The 15,867-nt window shown below is 33.6% G+C and overlaps 2 protein-coding genes across 3 annotated transcripts; one reads left to right on the forward strand and one right to left on the reverse strand.

Moving 5' to 3' along the window:
• Positions 1-317: 317 nt before the first annotated feature.
• On the reverse strand, positions 318-6,216 carry LOC112027535 (uncharacterized). Its single transcript, XM_024060195.2, has 9 exons — positions 6,057-6,216; positions 5,761-5,895; positions 3,909-3,989; positions 3,748-3,836; positions 3,581-3,655; positions 2,341-2,402; positions 2,151-2,225; positions 1,435-1,692; positions 318-623 (listed from the first exon to the last, which is right to left on the reverse strand). Exons 2-9 carry the CDS (start codon positions 5,881-5,883, stop codon positions 535-537), a joined length of 852 nt encoding a protein of 283 aa, XP_023915963.1. The 5' UTR covers positions 5,884-5,895; positions 6,057-6,216; the 3' UTR covers positions 318-534.
• Positions 6,217-9,029: 2,813 nt separating this feature from the next.
• LOC112027498 (polypyrimidine tract-binding protein homolog 3) lies at positions 9,030-15,280 on the forward strand. 2 transcript variants are annotated; one of them, XM_065770891.1, is made up of 15 exons: positions 9,030-9,226; positions 9,644-9,712; positions 9,829-9,900; positions 10,033-10,109; positions 10,316-10,394; positions 11,578-11,710; positions 11,972-12,036; positions 12,137-12,186; positions 12,286-12,327; positions 12,437-12,488; positions 12,621-12,678; positions 12,774-12,787; positions 13,672-13,779; positions 13,864-14,007; positions 14,716-15,280. In XM_065770891.1, the coding sequence occupies exons 2-15, from the start codon at positions 9,656-9,658 to the stop codon at positions 15,109-15,111; spliced, it is 1,347 nt and encodes a 448-aa protein (XP_065626963.1). In that variant the 5' UTR covers positions 9,030-9,226; positions 9,644-9,655; the 3' UTR covers positions 15,112-15,280. The 2 variants fall into 2 exon arrangements, with proteins under 2 accessions (XP_065626963.1, XP_023915927.1); XM_024060159.2 differs by having other exon boundaries at positions 9,031-9,207.
• Positions 15,281-15,867: the final 587 nt, after the last annotated feature.

Genomic DNA, 15,867 nt, shown 5'->3' on the forward strand with positions numbered 1-15,867 from the left:
TAGTTAATGTGACAAGCTATTATTAAAACATCACTTTTAGATGAAAATTTTCAACATGCCTCCGACAGAAGAATAAAATTACTATTGGATGGAGTTGCAATCTTTCCAAACCAAATCCAATTGGGAAAAGGAAAGCTGTTTAAGGCAATCAAACATATTAGGCATCAATTACATAAAAGTTTTGAATCAAGAACCATAAAAAACCCAGTTCTCTAGTGACGTTTTTTTTTTTTGGCAACTCAGTTCTCTAGTAAGTTTAGCTCGCAACATCTATTGAACTTAAGAATGAAAGAATGTACTGCTATAATTCCTATCCAGGAAAGAAAAAATGTACAACCTTTTTTATAAAATCTTGGCCAGCAATAACTACGAAAATATTCCTAGTCCACAACCTACAAGAACAAAACTGCATGCCCATAATACTTGATTTGAAACAAGATACAAAGCCCACAAATATCAGCAAACTTCACTAAGATCCAAACAGAGCACACAACCGCTCGTTCTTCAACTCTGCAGCATAACACCACCCACTGCTCAATTTCCAGCTGCTGCTGCTTGTGCTGGACCATCTGATCTAGGATTACGACCACGTCCACGACCCCTTCCCCTGCCACGACCACGCCCTGCAAAACCACCACACATGTATTACCAGAGTACTCGCAGCAAAATTCCATTAACCAAAAACCTAACAAGTAACGAATAACAAATTTAAAGAGCAATCAGTAAGTTGTACCCAGCAAAGGGGAATTTAACAAAGCAGGTAAAATAAGAAAATGAACCACACCATATGTGCTCTTTTAGCAGGGGCTCTATGTTGCCTTTATCACTTGTATTGTATCAGTTGCTTATTAACTAAAAATAATGAAAATCCTATTCTCCACAAGTTGTTACTGAGAACTGCCATTTGAGTGACCAAGGTTTTGAAAGTTTCCTTTCAATTAGACCTCAAATCTCAGCTCTGTTATTTAGATTTAATTTCGAAAATATTTATAATTATAGAATTTTTTTTTCTAATCAACTATATTTTAAGACACCAAAAATAAAAAAATAAAAATAAAAATGCTAATTTTGATAAACATTTAGCATAAAGCATCTTAATTACAAAAGCTATAATGGCTTTAACAGACACTGCATCACGAATTAAACATCATACAAACAATGACATTAATGAGTGATTGGCTAGCATATATACCCAAAGGAAAGAAAGAACAGTTGAAATACACAACCCCCTGCCCCAACCAAAAATAGGGACCTTTTTCTTCAGCTACAATAATAATATTCAAGAAACGAACCTCATCCTCCAAATGTTATCATTGGATCTCTCATGTGAAAATACAGTGCAACTTATGCATGAATTATAGCCTTTATCAGGATTGCCGGAAAAGGGAAAATAAAATAAACAGAAGGTTAAAACTGACTATTCTGCATGCTTACCACGTCCTTGGGCAAGTGGTGCCTCTGATTCACCATAGTCATAGTATCCACCTGACTGGCCGTATCCACCTGACTGGCCGTATCCACCCCCTTGGCCATATCCACCCGCTTGGCCATATCCACCTGACTGACCTCCATATCCTCGTCCTCGACCCTGGTAAAAACGGCCTCTTGCACGGCCACGACCTCTGCCGCCGAAACTACGTCCACCATCCCACCCATCCCCATTATTATACTCCCCAGGCCCATTATAATATCCTGCATGCAATAAAATGAAACAGATCACAACCAACAAGAAACTTTACCAACTTGTCACAGTCTTCAGAGTTCAATATGAATTATAACACTCTGAATTATAACACTCAACTCAAACAGCACGTTTCAGTTGATCATCCAGAGTATTTAATTCTTATTCAAGAACATTTTTGAAGTTATAACTTTAGAAAAACCTAAAGAAAGCCTGAAATAAAGTCTAAAGCCAAAATCTGTATGCATCATATGTCCAAACAAATGCTATGTGCAACACAATGGTTAAAGTTGTTTTTGTGTGCAGGCGTGTCTGTGGAAGGCTGTTTCAAAAACAAGGATACAGTTCAAGGAAAATAGCTCATTTTTTTTTATTAAAACTTTGATATTGTGATAAAACAACAATAACAACTAAAATCATTTGCCAGCTAAAGAAATACATGTAACTCCAATAATGAGCAGTGGTATACCTCTACCTCTACCCCTACCCCTGCCCCAACCCCTTCCACGACCGCGTCCCCTGCCTCGCATCCTAGGTGAGCCCTCTGCATTACATCAAATTAAAGATTATAAATTTAACTACATCCGTAACAGCAACAAAGGACTTGAAATTATAAACGCGTCCTGCAAAAATAAAAAAGGTAGAAACTATCTCATCACCTCCTTCATCTTCATATTCATTTAATGGTTTCACTTGATCATCTGGAAGAGGAGGCTGGTATCTGCATAAAAGCAGATAAACCTAAATTTAGCACTATCCAGGCAATTACAATTACAATTATACAATAAAACCATATTCCAAATGGCAACAACATTTCAAATGCGGTTCAACATTTCCAGTTGAGATAATAGTGTTTCATTGAATTCAAAACAAAGTAGTATTTCAGACCGTTACGAGAGTGTAAAATTGTATTCAAGCAACATAAAAGTGCGTTTCAAATTATACATTGTAGGTCAACTTAGATGAAACTGACTAAGAAGCACATAAACTATATACTGATACGGCAGATACATGGTTCTTTAATTGCTTCTCATGTTTCGGAGGCTATCACATGCAACACCATTGTCTAGTATGATTGTGTCCTCTTGGTAAAGTCTTTTTTCACACAACAATAAAATATAATATACATGCTACCCACAAGGAATGGCCGTGTGTGCCATCTAAGTTATATCATTCCAATAAATTTTGTAAGTCTCCTCCAACATGGTAACTTTGTTTGTCCTTTTTCTTTTAAAGAGAAATAAAATATAAACATGGTCTATCTATGTACCACCAAAAAAATGAGTGCAATTTCTTTTGTGCAAAGTAACACTTTTAACATGTGGCTGACCCCAATTAGTCTATTGAGGATAAATAGTCAAACCGAACGTTTTAAGGCCTGTTTGTTATTGTTGTATAAAGGTAACACTTACAAGTTACAACACATTACAAATATTCAAAACAGAGGATAAGATATATCTTAATCTTTATCCTGAAAGTTTTAATGCATTAGTGAGCCACACCAGGCAGAAGTCTGTTGCTGTGGCTCAGCTAAAAAAGAGTGACTAGATTGGAGATAGATTGAGTTTGTTGAGTTCATCAAGTAGGTTGAACTAGAATGAAAAACCGATGAGCTAAAATTATGGAGCTCGGATTTAACTCACAAACTAGTTCTGAACAAGACTTGTAGCTGGTTATCTTGAGCCAAGCTCAAGTAACTTGATGCATTTGTAAGAATCTAAAATGATCTGTATCTTAACTCTTAACAACATGTATAATTTCAACTGCAGAACCAAATATACATATGTATAATCTAATGCACCAAGAAACGTTGAAAAATTAAAAATATGAGATGGATGGGGGGTGTGGATGACTGATTTTTCCTGATGTCAAAAAGGCATCCGAACCTAAATAACTTACCCAGTGGATGAAGTATCCAACTCCCTCTTCGAAAAAGTAATTGTGATCATTGAAACATGACGAGTGGTCTCCAGACTGAGACAGAACAGAAAAATAATTGTCCCCATATATAATAAAACTAAAGCACTTGCATGAACTTGATAACAAAAAAGAGTAATGTTTCATACGGAAGAAGGCCTTCTTCTAGTGGCTCCCACGTGTCAGTTATATCAGTTGATCCAATTGAAGTATTTTGATGTAGACCAGCAATCCTTCTCTGAAAGGGGAGAAAATTGATAAATAAAAAGTTCTCAGAGAGAGAGGGAGGGAGGAAGCACTGTCGTCCCACCTTAATTAGTTCAGCAATCATCACAGTCTTATTAATTGCTCTGCCCATTGCTTTAAGGACAATTTCATCGGACCCTTTCTCCTGCAAAAAAAGATGGGATAATTATAGAGAGAGAGAGAGACTTAAGGGTGAGTAGTACAAAATTGAGTAGAAGAAATTCAATAGTGTACAAGAAAAAAACATCAAAATCAAAGACGAGTTGTTTGAGTCAAATTTCTCTTATGGGAAAAAAAAAAAATACATAATTTAGCAGGTAATAAAATAGAACAGCAAGTCACATCAAATTGGAAAATAATAAGTCATAACCATGTATGGTAAAGATATCGTATGAATTTAAAGCACATCATTACCAACAAATTATTTCTCGAAAAATCTCACAAAATAAATTCATAGAATCAAAATCACAGTAGGTATATCCATAATCCAGCACAGAAAACGTGAGTCAGCATCAAGTATCAAGGTCAAGAAGTTAAAGGCTGCAATCCTTTCGGTTGACACACAGCTATTGCACCATAAGTTTTCTTGAAAATTTTATTCAATTAGCTACAAAACAAGCCATAAGTTAAGACAGTAAGATAAACAAGGATTACGTAAATTCCAACCAGAATCAAGTGAAGTCGAGCTCAATGGGTGACAAAACAATTAACATGTCTACATTCTTCTGGTTAGGCAAGACTCAAGGAAGTCTAAAAAAGTTAAACATGTAAACAACATATGTCATTGTTCAGTGCTAACACCAAAAAAACTAAATGGGTGTGTGTTTCAAGTTTGACTTTAAAATTGGAAATCTAACCCCAATCAGTCCTATAAGAATCCATAGCCAACCCAAAGTTTTGAGACTACGCCTTTGTTTTTGCTGTTGATATATTTAGTATATGCATTAAAAATTAATTAAACAACTTCAATCCCTCAGAGAAATAACTCAATTAACATGAAAATAGAAATGTCGCTAGAGTATATTTCTGGGCATGTCTGTCATATACTAAGGTGTCATGCTGTAAAAAGTAGTTGGTGACTTCAATTGCATGACTTTCAGGACACAAAGAGCTGTCAAATTCAAGTACTGACAACACATAAAACACCCCAAAAAAAAAAAAAAAAAAAAAAAAGTTTCTAAAGCAAGAGGAAGACGCATTCATAATAACAGTAGTGCAATCCCACCTAATGCCTTTAATTAGTGGGACTCCAATAACACCCCCAAACAAGATCTCTAATACATACATTCATATATAATTAATAAATCTTGTGATTTTTAAAATATACTAAAAATAACGCCCAACCAACCAACACCATCAATAGAGTTATCTTCTTCTCTTTTTTTCTTCCGGTGAAAAATTACGGGCTAGGAGCCCGTTTAGCCCTGAGATTTCATGGGAAAAACTGGCAATTTGCAGTTTTAAAACTAGGCAAAATGCGAAACTTTCATATCGCAGCTCGTGAGGTGCTGTTTTACAACATATATGTATAAAATTATAAATAAATAAATAAACCCTACATCTTCGAGTAAAGTTTTTGACAACAATAACATTTCACAGAATTTTTAGAGAACAGCTCTCCATAAAATTAAACTTTCATAGAAATCGCCGCGCTTTCAAACCGTTCATAAAAATCCAAAGATATGAACGCAGTTTTTGAAAATCAGCTCTAGAAAACACGCACAAAAAAAAAAAAAAAAAAAAAAAAAAAAAAAAAAGAGAGAGAGAGAGATTGCTAGGTCCATATAACTTCAGTACACAATTAATCAAAGGAAATGCTTACAATCACACATAAGCCAACAAATAAAACGAAAATAAAATTATTTTTAAGAAGAAAAAAAAAAAGCGAAAGCGAAAGAATACGAAGGAGGAGGTACCTGAAGGAGAGTGGTGGCGTAGGTAATGTAATTTCTCATTCGGCCTTGCGTAGTGATTCGAATCTCGTTCTCGTTTATTGCTGTCTCTGCCTTTGGCTTCTCCACTCTCTGGTACCTATCCATCTCTTTCTTTCACTTTTTTCACAACAACAAACAACAAATCAGAAACTCCTTTTCATTCACTCACTCACTCAATCACTTTTTGCTTTTTGTTTTTCGAAGCAAGAATATGAGAACAGGAAAAACAAACAAAAAACAAAACTAGGGTTAGGGTTTGAGAAAGAGACAAAGATTACCTGTGCTGTGTTTTTTGCTCTGAGAGAGAGAGAAAGAGAGAGATTGGGTTTTTGGGGTTTGGGCGTGTGTTGTGGTTTTTTTGGCTAATTTTGAATTTTACGGAGCGAGAAGTGAGGGTCGGGTGAGAGAGTTTTTAAGTTACTATTTATATGAGAGAGAGAGAGAGAGAGAGAGCAAAATAAGGTTGGCCAAGTAGGGCTTTCAAACTTCATCACGCTCCAATCGCCGTCCATTCCGCTTTCTTATCAAAAAGGCCCCCCTATCCTATCAAAAAAAAAAAAAGGCCCCCCTATATGGGCCTAAGGCCCAAAACTTGGTTTTCTATGCATTGGACAACAACAACAAAAAACCAAACAAAATTTACTAATTAAGCTATGTTTATGAGTTGATGTTGTAATGTGGAATATAAATAATGGTGATAGGAGGAGAGGAAAAATAGATGAATATAAAAGATTGTTGTCCCTTTAGGGTCTTTTAATGCCACAGTGAAATCATTTGTTTAGATTGGCTTGACCTTGTGATGTTACTATTTACAAATGGATGGAGCTAACTAGGTTTTCATCTCATTGAATAACAATAAAATAAAAAATAACAAGAGTCATTAATTTCAAAACTTTAAAGTTAAATATAAATCTTCTGTAACTAATCGGAATCAAGCACGGGTCATTTATTTGTCATTCATCCAACATCATGTTATTTATCACATCATTAATTAGCATATGTTTTTTTTAATTATTTCTACCCATGTTGTTTTAGGTGTTCTGTTAACTATTCTTGTCTCATTACTTCGATCGATTCACTCCTCCTCGCTAGTTTATTAATTGCTTTCTTTTTGCAAATAATAAAATCATCACAAGTGATTTTTCTTCATGTTTTTCTCAATTTAAGTTATCTCATCCATGTCTTTAATCAAATTTCTTAATTTGTTTCTTCATTTAAAGATCATAACTATTATTAAAAACAATTAGGGTACATCTAGTGCTAAAACAACATCAAAACAAGGAGGCATATCCTCCAACCATACTTTTGGAACTCTACACGAATGTAATAAGAAGTCAACCAGTGAGCTACCTAGTACAACAGTATGCAGTAAAACAAACTGCAATATCTAACTATTCTCAGAATCCTCTAAAACTCCTCCAACAAACAACCATGCATTGCAAAAGAAGTTTATTTGCATCCCACACTATCACAGTCTTTATATCATCTTCAATATCAAATAAAAAATTCAAAAATCTACACAAAAATATAATGGTTTCCAAAGCACCAAACACAAAGGAGTTCAACCTTGCACTGAGTTTATCCTGTCTCTTCTTTTATTTCCATATATCAATTTTAACAATATTTAACTAATAACTTCATTCAAGTAATGTTTTATACTACCTCGATTCTAAGGGATGTATCACTTAAAAAAATCAAGCTTCATAAACAAGAGGTCAATAATACTTTCACTTTCTTTAGAGTCACTCACTTGATTTTATATATATATATATATATATCATACCATATCATCATATATACTATATAGTAAAAGTTGGGCTTAGACGCCGTGGTTGCGCCAAGTGCTTTTATCATATTGTAGAATTTTTTTTTAAAATTTTTAGATTTAAAAAATATATATATATAATTTTTCTTCTCCTATAATTTATAAATTGATAAAAAAAAATTTATTTATGTCTAATTCATCTTAAATTGCAATGACGTAGACATAGTGTAATATAATTCTTCTCATTTTTTAAATACTACACTAAAAAACAAGGTCTAATCCATATTGCATAATTTTTTTAGATTTAAAATGATAAGACATGTAAAAAATATAAAAATAAAAAATGGATAAAATAACTAATTTAGTTAGATTAGGATAGTGTAACCATTAGTATTTTATTTAAATTTAAAATTATAGATAAAAAATAATTTTAGAAAAAAATATACGCTATTTTATTTTTATTTTTATTTTTTTGGATAGAAACATATTTTAACAATATATATAATTGATTAGAAGTTCACATAGGATAGGTGTTTCTTTAATTCCAAACCATCTAATAATTTCTCTTATAATTTGAAATTCTATGTCTAATAGAACTCTCCCAAGTCCTAACTTCCAAGTTTTTTGGATAAATATACATCCTAAGTGATGAGTTTTACATTTTTTTTTTAACATTAATTGTGATAATTTTTTAATTCATATGTTTTTCCTAATAATTCTATTTCTCATATAATTCCTAAATTGATTAGAAATCTAACATCTTCACAATTGAAAATTTTCTATATATACGGTTTTTTTTAGTGTATTCTTATATTGATTAAAAGAGAATTATGTTTATTTTTTTGGCAAATGAAATAGCTTTGGTTAAGTTTCCATAGGTTTTTAATTATTAAATTTATGAATTTTTTCATATTAATATGTTGTGTGATTGCTTGATACTTTTAAGAACAATAATTTATATGCAATTTATATAATTTATATTCAAGTGATTATTAATTTATTATTTCTCAATAAAATTATACTAAAAGTTTATAATTAAAACCGTGCAACGCACGGACATAATACTAGTTTATATATATATATATTCAAGTTCAACATACAAAGTAATTTTTATTTTATTTTTGTGTTAAAAAAATTATAACTCAATGACATTGTTTGTTTGTTTTACTTTCTCAAAAAAAAAAAAAATTACATTGTTTGCTTTTATTTATAAAAATAAAATTTATCCTCTACTCATTGTGTTAAAAATATTATAACTCAATGACATTGTTTGCTTTCCTTTATCCTCTTCTCATCCTAATTATCAAATTATTAAAAAAAATTATATATATTTTTTTTGAGAGAGTATATATATATATATATATATTGATTTGTTATAGAATTTATGATGACATTTCTCAACCACAACAAAAAAAAAAAAAAAAAGAGAGAAGAATTTACGAGGATACGCATAAAATAATAAAATAAACTTAACGACCGAAACGGCAAAACCTATCTCGTACCAAAAGCTCCAAAGTCCTAACCTTTACCTTACCTACGCTAGGGCTCCAACTCTCTCTCTCTCTCTCTCTGAGCCCCAACTGAGAGACACACACACACACTCACAAACACTCTATAAATTCATAGAGATCAGACTAAAAGCTCTCAAATCCGCCAGTTTCACTGTAAGCTAATTTCAATCAGGTTCTTTTTTTTTTTGTTTTTTTTCTTGTTATTGTTCAAAATTAAAAGGGTTATTAGAGCACGCCATTGAAGCTTCAAAATTATCTTTCTTTTAATACAGTTCCGAATAGACTTTCATGGGTTTGTTTGTTTTATATCAAATTAACAATCTTTTCATTCTGTATCAGTTAAATTTCTTTTCTTTTCTTTTTTCATTGAATTATTGGTTTGATTGCTGAGAAAATATAGAATAAAAATTCGAGCTTTCAAGTTTTAAATCAACCAAGAAACTAAATTTTGGGTCCAAAGATATATAGTCACTATCTTGTTTTTCTTGGGTTTTCTTCGTAGCCAAACATACCTAATGCTGAACATTTCTTTTTTTTCTCAGGCATTGAAAAAGTTTATATATTTAACAAGTTTTATGATTTCTTACAGTAATTGTCTAAGATGACTGACCCTTCAAAAGTTCTTCATATTCGAAATGTGGGTTATGAAATAACCGAGGTAACTCTTGCATTAGAAGGAATTTGTCTCTGCTTTTGCGTTATGTAATGTGTATCATACTGTTCATTGCAATTTTTTAATTTTGTTTATTTGTATTTCTTTGTTGGATTTGCCAGAATGATTTGCTCCAGCTGGTTCAGCCATTTGGGGTTGTCACTAAATCAGTGATGCTACGTGCTAAGAACCAGGTTACCATTTTAGGCTTCATTCTATTTTTGAACATTTTAGTGTTTCCATGCATATTGGTGTATATGGCTGTGGCAATGGAACGGTGTAATTTATTTAAGTGCTTTTCTGTTTTTATTGTTATTGTGAAGCAGGCTCTTATCCAGATGCAGGATGTAGCATCTGCTGTCAATGTAGTGCAATACTACACGAATGTTCAGCCTAGTGTTCGGTAATAAGATTTCTATGAAATTTCCGTTTTTCTTATATGCATGGCTTTGACAATGGGAAACTCCTCTAGTCAAAACCACTTTTTCAGTTCACATGATTGGGTGGTGTGAAGAGATTAAAACTGTCAATGTTTTAATTAATATTTTTTCAGTATATTTTTGAAATGTTAAGCTGAAAATTTAAGTATATGCTGTTTTGTTATACTAGGGAGAGAAATGTTTACATTCAGTTCTCTTCACATCAAGAACTGACTACAGTGGATCAGAACACTCAAGGACGCAGCCAGGTTGGTGATCCAATTGAATATCCTTCTGTTCATGTGGCTCTTAGACCAATAGTGTTTCTCTGAATACCCTTCCACTAGGGTGATAGTGTTACGAGACATATGAATAGAAGTCATGGTTATGGACATGGAATGCTTTCTGTGTAATATAACTGTTTAGTAATAGAGATTTCGCAGATTCGTATGCCTTTATCTCTTTTGGTTGGGAGAATTTTATTAACCAACAAGAACAATTTCTTCGTTTTTTTCTTTTTCTTTTTTTTCTTTTTTTTTTTTTTTTTTTTTTTTTTTGTGTGTGTGTGTTGATACATGTACATGTGGATAATGTTCCTTTAGAAAGTTTATCTATATCCTAAAGTGGATGTTAAATGAAATGATCGAACAATTACACCAACATAACTTTTAATTTTTGAGAGCCATGATCACAGAAGAAATGAATCACAATGTTTCAATTATAACCTTCTTTCAAAACAGTCAAAGTCTCACAGAACCAAGGACAATATGTATTTTACTTTCAAACTTGAGCTTATTATTCTTGTGCAAACGGAGATTTTGTCTTCCCAACCCTCCCAGTCTTGGTTGATTTCCATCAGTAGAAAGTAGAAAATATAAAAACCTTCCTTCTAGGTATAGGTTCACCCTTAAATTTCAGCAAAATCCTTACCTTTCTAGCTGTAGGTGCATGGCAACTGTCCAGCAATATATTTCAACAAGCATAAATATGCGAAGATTAATATTGGACTTAATTATTTTGGCTACTTGGTGCCTTTATTTCACAAAGTCGTTCATTTTCATTAAAAAATTTCTTACTTATATCTATAATTAATATAGGACATGACTTATTCTTCCTTTTTTTATAAGATTTATGGGACAAGAGTCTCTTTTCTCAGCAGCATGTCTGGCTCTCCCCTATGGACAGTACCTAGGTTCAAATCCAGGATGTCATCCCTTAGATCATTTATCTATCAAAAAAGAAAACGAATATTAATATTGAGGTTTTTTATTTATTTATTTTATTGTTCTTTGTTTCATTTGCAAATGCCAAATTACTAGGTAATATAGTAACTTATAACATCTCTTAAATCTTTTCTTCTATCTTCTATTTCTCTATTTATTTATTTCTCTCCTCTCTCTCTATCTCTACATTCTCTCCTGTTTCTGCTGGTATACTGCTGGGAACTCTCAGGATGTGCAGCCTAATCGAATTCTCTTAGTTACAATTCATCAAATGCAATATCCAATAACAGTGGAAGTGCTTCACCAAGTGTTTTCTCCTTATGGTTTTGTGGAGAAGATTGTCACATTTCAGAAGTCAGCTGGTCAGCTTCTTCAAGTCTTCTCTCTCTCTTTCTCTATCCCTTAAACTTGAAAAAGTATATATGCTGTTTATTATGGATAAGGAGTTTCATTTTAGCTTCTTCATATTTCTTTCTGCTTTGGAGTAATAGAGTATTGGAATTTTAACTTGTTCATTGTGCCAGTAAAGCATATCCTGAGTGTCTGTGACTTTATGCAAGGACTTGTAAAGAAAAATTTCAGAAACATATTAAATATGCTCCATTGGCCTTCAAATTGTGTAGGTTTTCAAGCCCTTATCCAGTATCAGTCGCGCCAGAGTGCTCTTTCTGCAATAGATGCACTTCAGGTGGGTGGGTCAATGGGTGCTTGCATGTGCATGATTCTTTGAAAGTTGATTTCAGAGTTTGTTCTGATTAAAGCTTCAAAACTTTACAACTACTTTGTAGGGACGAAATATATATGATGGCTGTTGCCAGCTAGATATTCAGTTTTCAAAGTAAGTGTTATCATTTTAACAGTCTTCGATCCAGCAGGTTTGATTATCTGAGAAGTATTAAGTCTTATGTTCTTCTTTTTCTTTTTATTTATTTATCAGCCTTTCTGAGCTACAAGTGAACTACAATAATGAGCGCTCCAGGTGTGTGCAAAACACCTTAACTTCATTTTGCTTTATATGCAACCTCAATTCATTCTGGTTAAAAATTCATAGTTAATTATTACCGTTATTCTGATTATCCACTGTGTAGGGATTTCACAAACCCAGCTCTACCTTCAGAACAAAAAGGCAGATCCTCACAAGTATGTTCTTCTGTTGATGTTGTTTTTCTTAAAAGTGCATGTAGTTTTTCTTCACCGCTTTCACTCTGGGTGTCCACAACATCAGCTCTTTGTATTTCTGAAGTTTTTGTTTGTACTGCTTATCTGTAACAGTCTGGATATGGTGATATGGGGGGCATGTATGGTCTTCAACCTCCTGGAGCTAGGGCAGGTGCATTTTTATGAAGCCATATTTTTCTTTTTTCCACCTATATGTTATTTTATTACTCAATTACTGATAGATGTGATGTATCTTATCTGTTGCAGTAGCATATCCACAGGTTCGTATTGCTCAAGCTTTACTCTGAGCCATGACCAGGTTGTTTTGTTCATATCTGAGTGTTTTATTAACTAATGGCTTTGCTTCAGAGTATGAATAGTTAGTATGCTTAAATGCTAACCTTCCTGTCCCACAAATTATTTAGTTTGCAGTTTTTTAGTCATGGTAAAAAGTCACAAACATAACACAATTGTAAAATGTCATTCCAAATGTTATATTTAGCTCTTGCTAATGAGCTCTAGCTCAAAATTAAAATGGCACTTACTCCTTCCCCAGTAATGGAATGGGTGAGGTTTTGGGTTAGTGTGTGTAACTTAGTAATCAAAATATTATGTTTAGATCTTTCTTCATTCTTGATAATTTTTTTCATTCCTTTTTTTGGTTATAAATTCTTGGGGACTCAGAATTTCTAATTTCATTATTAAGCAAGCACACATTTAGCTGAAAATAAGTAGGCAGACATGCAAGTATGGATGTGCGTGTGTGCGTGCGCACACACAAAGATGGCTTTTTAATTGTGTAGATTTGCACAGTATGCATACTGACCTTGGCCTCAGCTCCATAAGTCTCACAAAGATACGTGTAGTCGTGTGTGAAGTTAACAAACCAGAAAATTCATCATTTTTTTAGTTATGGTTCAAATTTGTAGACAATTTTGTAAAGGGACTGGTTGAATGACCCAGTCTGGCACAGGGAATGCCTAGTTATGTCATAGACCTGAGAAGGATAGATTGTACATTACCTCAGAGTCACAGTTACCTAATCTGATACCTATGCTTATTACTCTTAATGGTTTTGCAGAATTGCCTTAGAAATGTAATTTTGTTTTATCTGTTTAGTAGTTTTTTTTTTTATGTATAAACCTTCTTCATTGTATCATTTTAGATGGGAGATGCTGCAACCATCGCAGCTGCCTTTGGTGGGCGCCTACCTCCTGGTATAAGTGGCACAAATGATAGGTGCACTGTCTTGGTGTCTAATCTAAATCCTGATGTAAGTGATATTTCTTTCTTTTTTTTCACAGCCATTTCCTCTATTTAAAGTTCATTAATGTTTTATGAAACTTTCCTTGTACAGAAAATTGATGAGGACAAGTTATTCAATCTATTTTCCCTCTATGGGAACATTGTGAGGATCAAGCTTCTCCGTAGTAAACCGGACCATGCCCTCATTCAAATGGGAGATGGATTCCAGGCCGAGTTTGCTGTAAACTTCTTGAAGGTTTGATTTCTTTTTCCCATATCTTCATCATAATCCAAATTAGAATTATAATTAGAAAGAAATCAAAACAAAACTGCCAAGAGCCATGTAGCTCAATTGGTACTTCCTAGTGTTTCCCAAAGAAACATCCAAGGTTCAAATCCGCCTTCCCTCAAATATCGAATTATCAAGAAACAAATCAAAACTAGTGGTTTTCCATATAGCATTGATTTACTAAAGTTGTAGTTCATACAATATTGTTTATTTCAATAAAAAGAAAATTTAAGCTACACCTCACACCATTTATTTTAATTATCATCTTATCAACTTCTTCTTTAGGTTGAGAAATGATTATCTATATCCCAATTGAGAAATTTTTCTCTGTGGATATTTAAGGGGTCTGGTTCACTGTGCCTTCTCCAACTATGACCTAGCATTAACCATCAGGCGATTATTCTTGTGTTCTTCTATGCATTCCAATTATTATTTTTTCAGAGAGCTTTCTTAAAGTTATTGACATTTTATCATAGGGGATAAAGGTTTTGTAAGAGAATTCATGTCATGACATCATTTCATTTTTCTTTCTTCATATTGGTTGCCAACAAAAGTGGATATGTGGCCTCATTCCCATCATTGGATATTCTTTTTAAACATTACAACTCCCGAGATTTGAATGGTTCAAGTTTTTAGTAAGCAGGCATTTAATTAATGCTTTCTATTTCGATATAGGGAGCACTGCTATTTGGGAAACGTCTGGAAGTAAACTACTCCAAGTATCCGAACATAACGCCAGGCCAGGACACACATGATTACTCAAATTCAAACCTTAACCGCTTTAACCGTAATGCTCAGAAAAACTACCGTTATTGCTGTTCACCAACGAAGATGATCCACTTGTCCACCCTCCCTCAGGAAATTACAGAGGAAGAAATAGTGGCCCAGCTGGAGCTGGAGGAGCATGGGACTGTTGTAGGCACCAAACTCTTTGAGGCAAATGGGAAGAAGCAAGCCTTAGTCCTGTTTGAGACTGAAGAGCAAGCTACTGAGGCACTTGTCTGCAAGCATGCAACTTCCATTGATGGATCAATTGTCCGAATCTCCTTCTCCCAATTGCAGTCCCTTTAGATATACTGCATGAGGCAGTGGAGCTTCATTTAAGGACAGATGTGTACAATAGCAGGTTTTATTGTTCTCTTTTCTTTTAATTTGCATCTGCTATTCAACCTCTGACAAATGTTGGGATGATGTTTGTCCTTTCTAAATTTATCTAGCTTTAATCGTTTTCTGTTCTTCATTTGTGTATTCATTTCTGGGTTTGTTGTTGGGGTTGGGGAGAATTTTTTTTACACTTTGGCCAGCGTAGTTGGGGAGAGATTACTTCCTCTACATTTGTGGGGAACTCAAAGATAAGTGCAGCTTTGGTTTGGAACAATATTTCATTATATTGGGTGCCAAACCTTTTTCCAATGTTGTCTCTTTTTGTCCTTTTAACCCCTTTTTAACTAATGTTAAAGTGGAAGGAATGTCTACAACTTATAGTAAAATTATGACTTTTGAGCCATCACCTTCCATCTAACTTGGGACTTTCAATGTGTTCCTGGCAAATTGGGTACAGATACAAATTTTAAGTTATGCTGCATCGTTTTGAACTGCAATTTATGCAGTTTGTACGGGAAAAAGAAGAAACTATCCGAGATATGTATTCCCATGCATGATTGCGTTGATGGAAAAAGTGTTCTCTCTTTCCCAGGTCAGTTTTGACCAAGTTATACGTGAATCCTGCCAAGCCAAGCCTGATTATCTCCCAAGATAAGTTCTCTCTACCTTCAGTTGCCACCGGTCCTTCCATGAGCCAATGAGTTACAACTGAAATGGGTTTTT

This window comes from Quercus suber, unplaced genomic scaffold, assembly GCF_002906115.3.
Source record: "Quercus suber isolate HL8 unplaced genomic scaffold, Cork oak 2.0 scaffold_37, whole genome shotgun sequence".
Classification (NCBI taxonomy): domain Eukaryota; kingdom Viridiplantae; phylum Streptophyta; class Magnoliopsida; order Fagales; family Fagaceae; genus Quercus; species Quercus suber.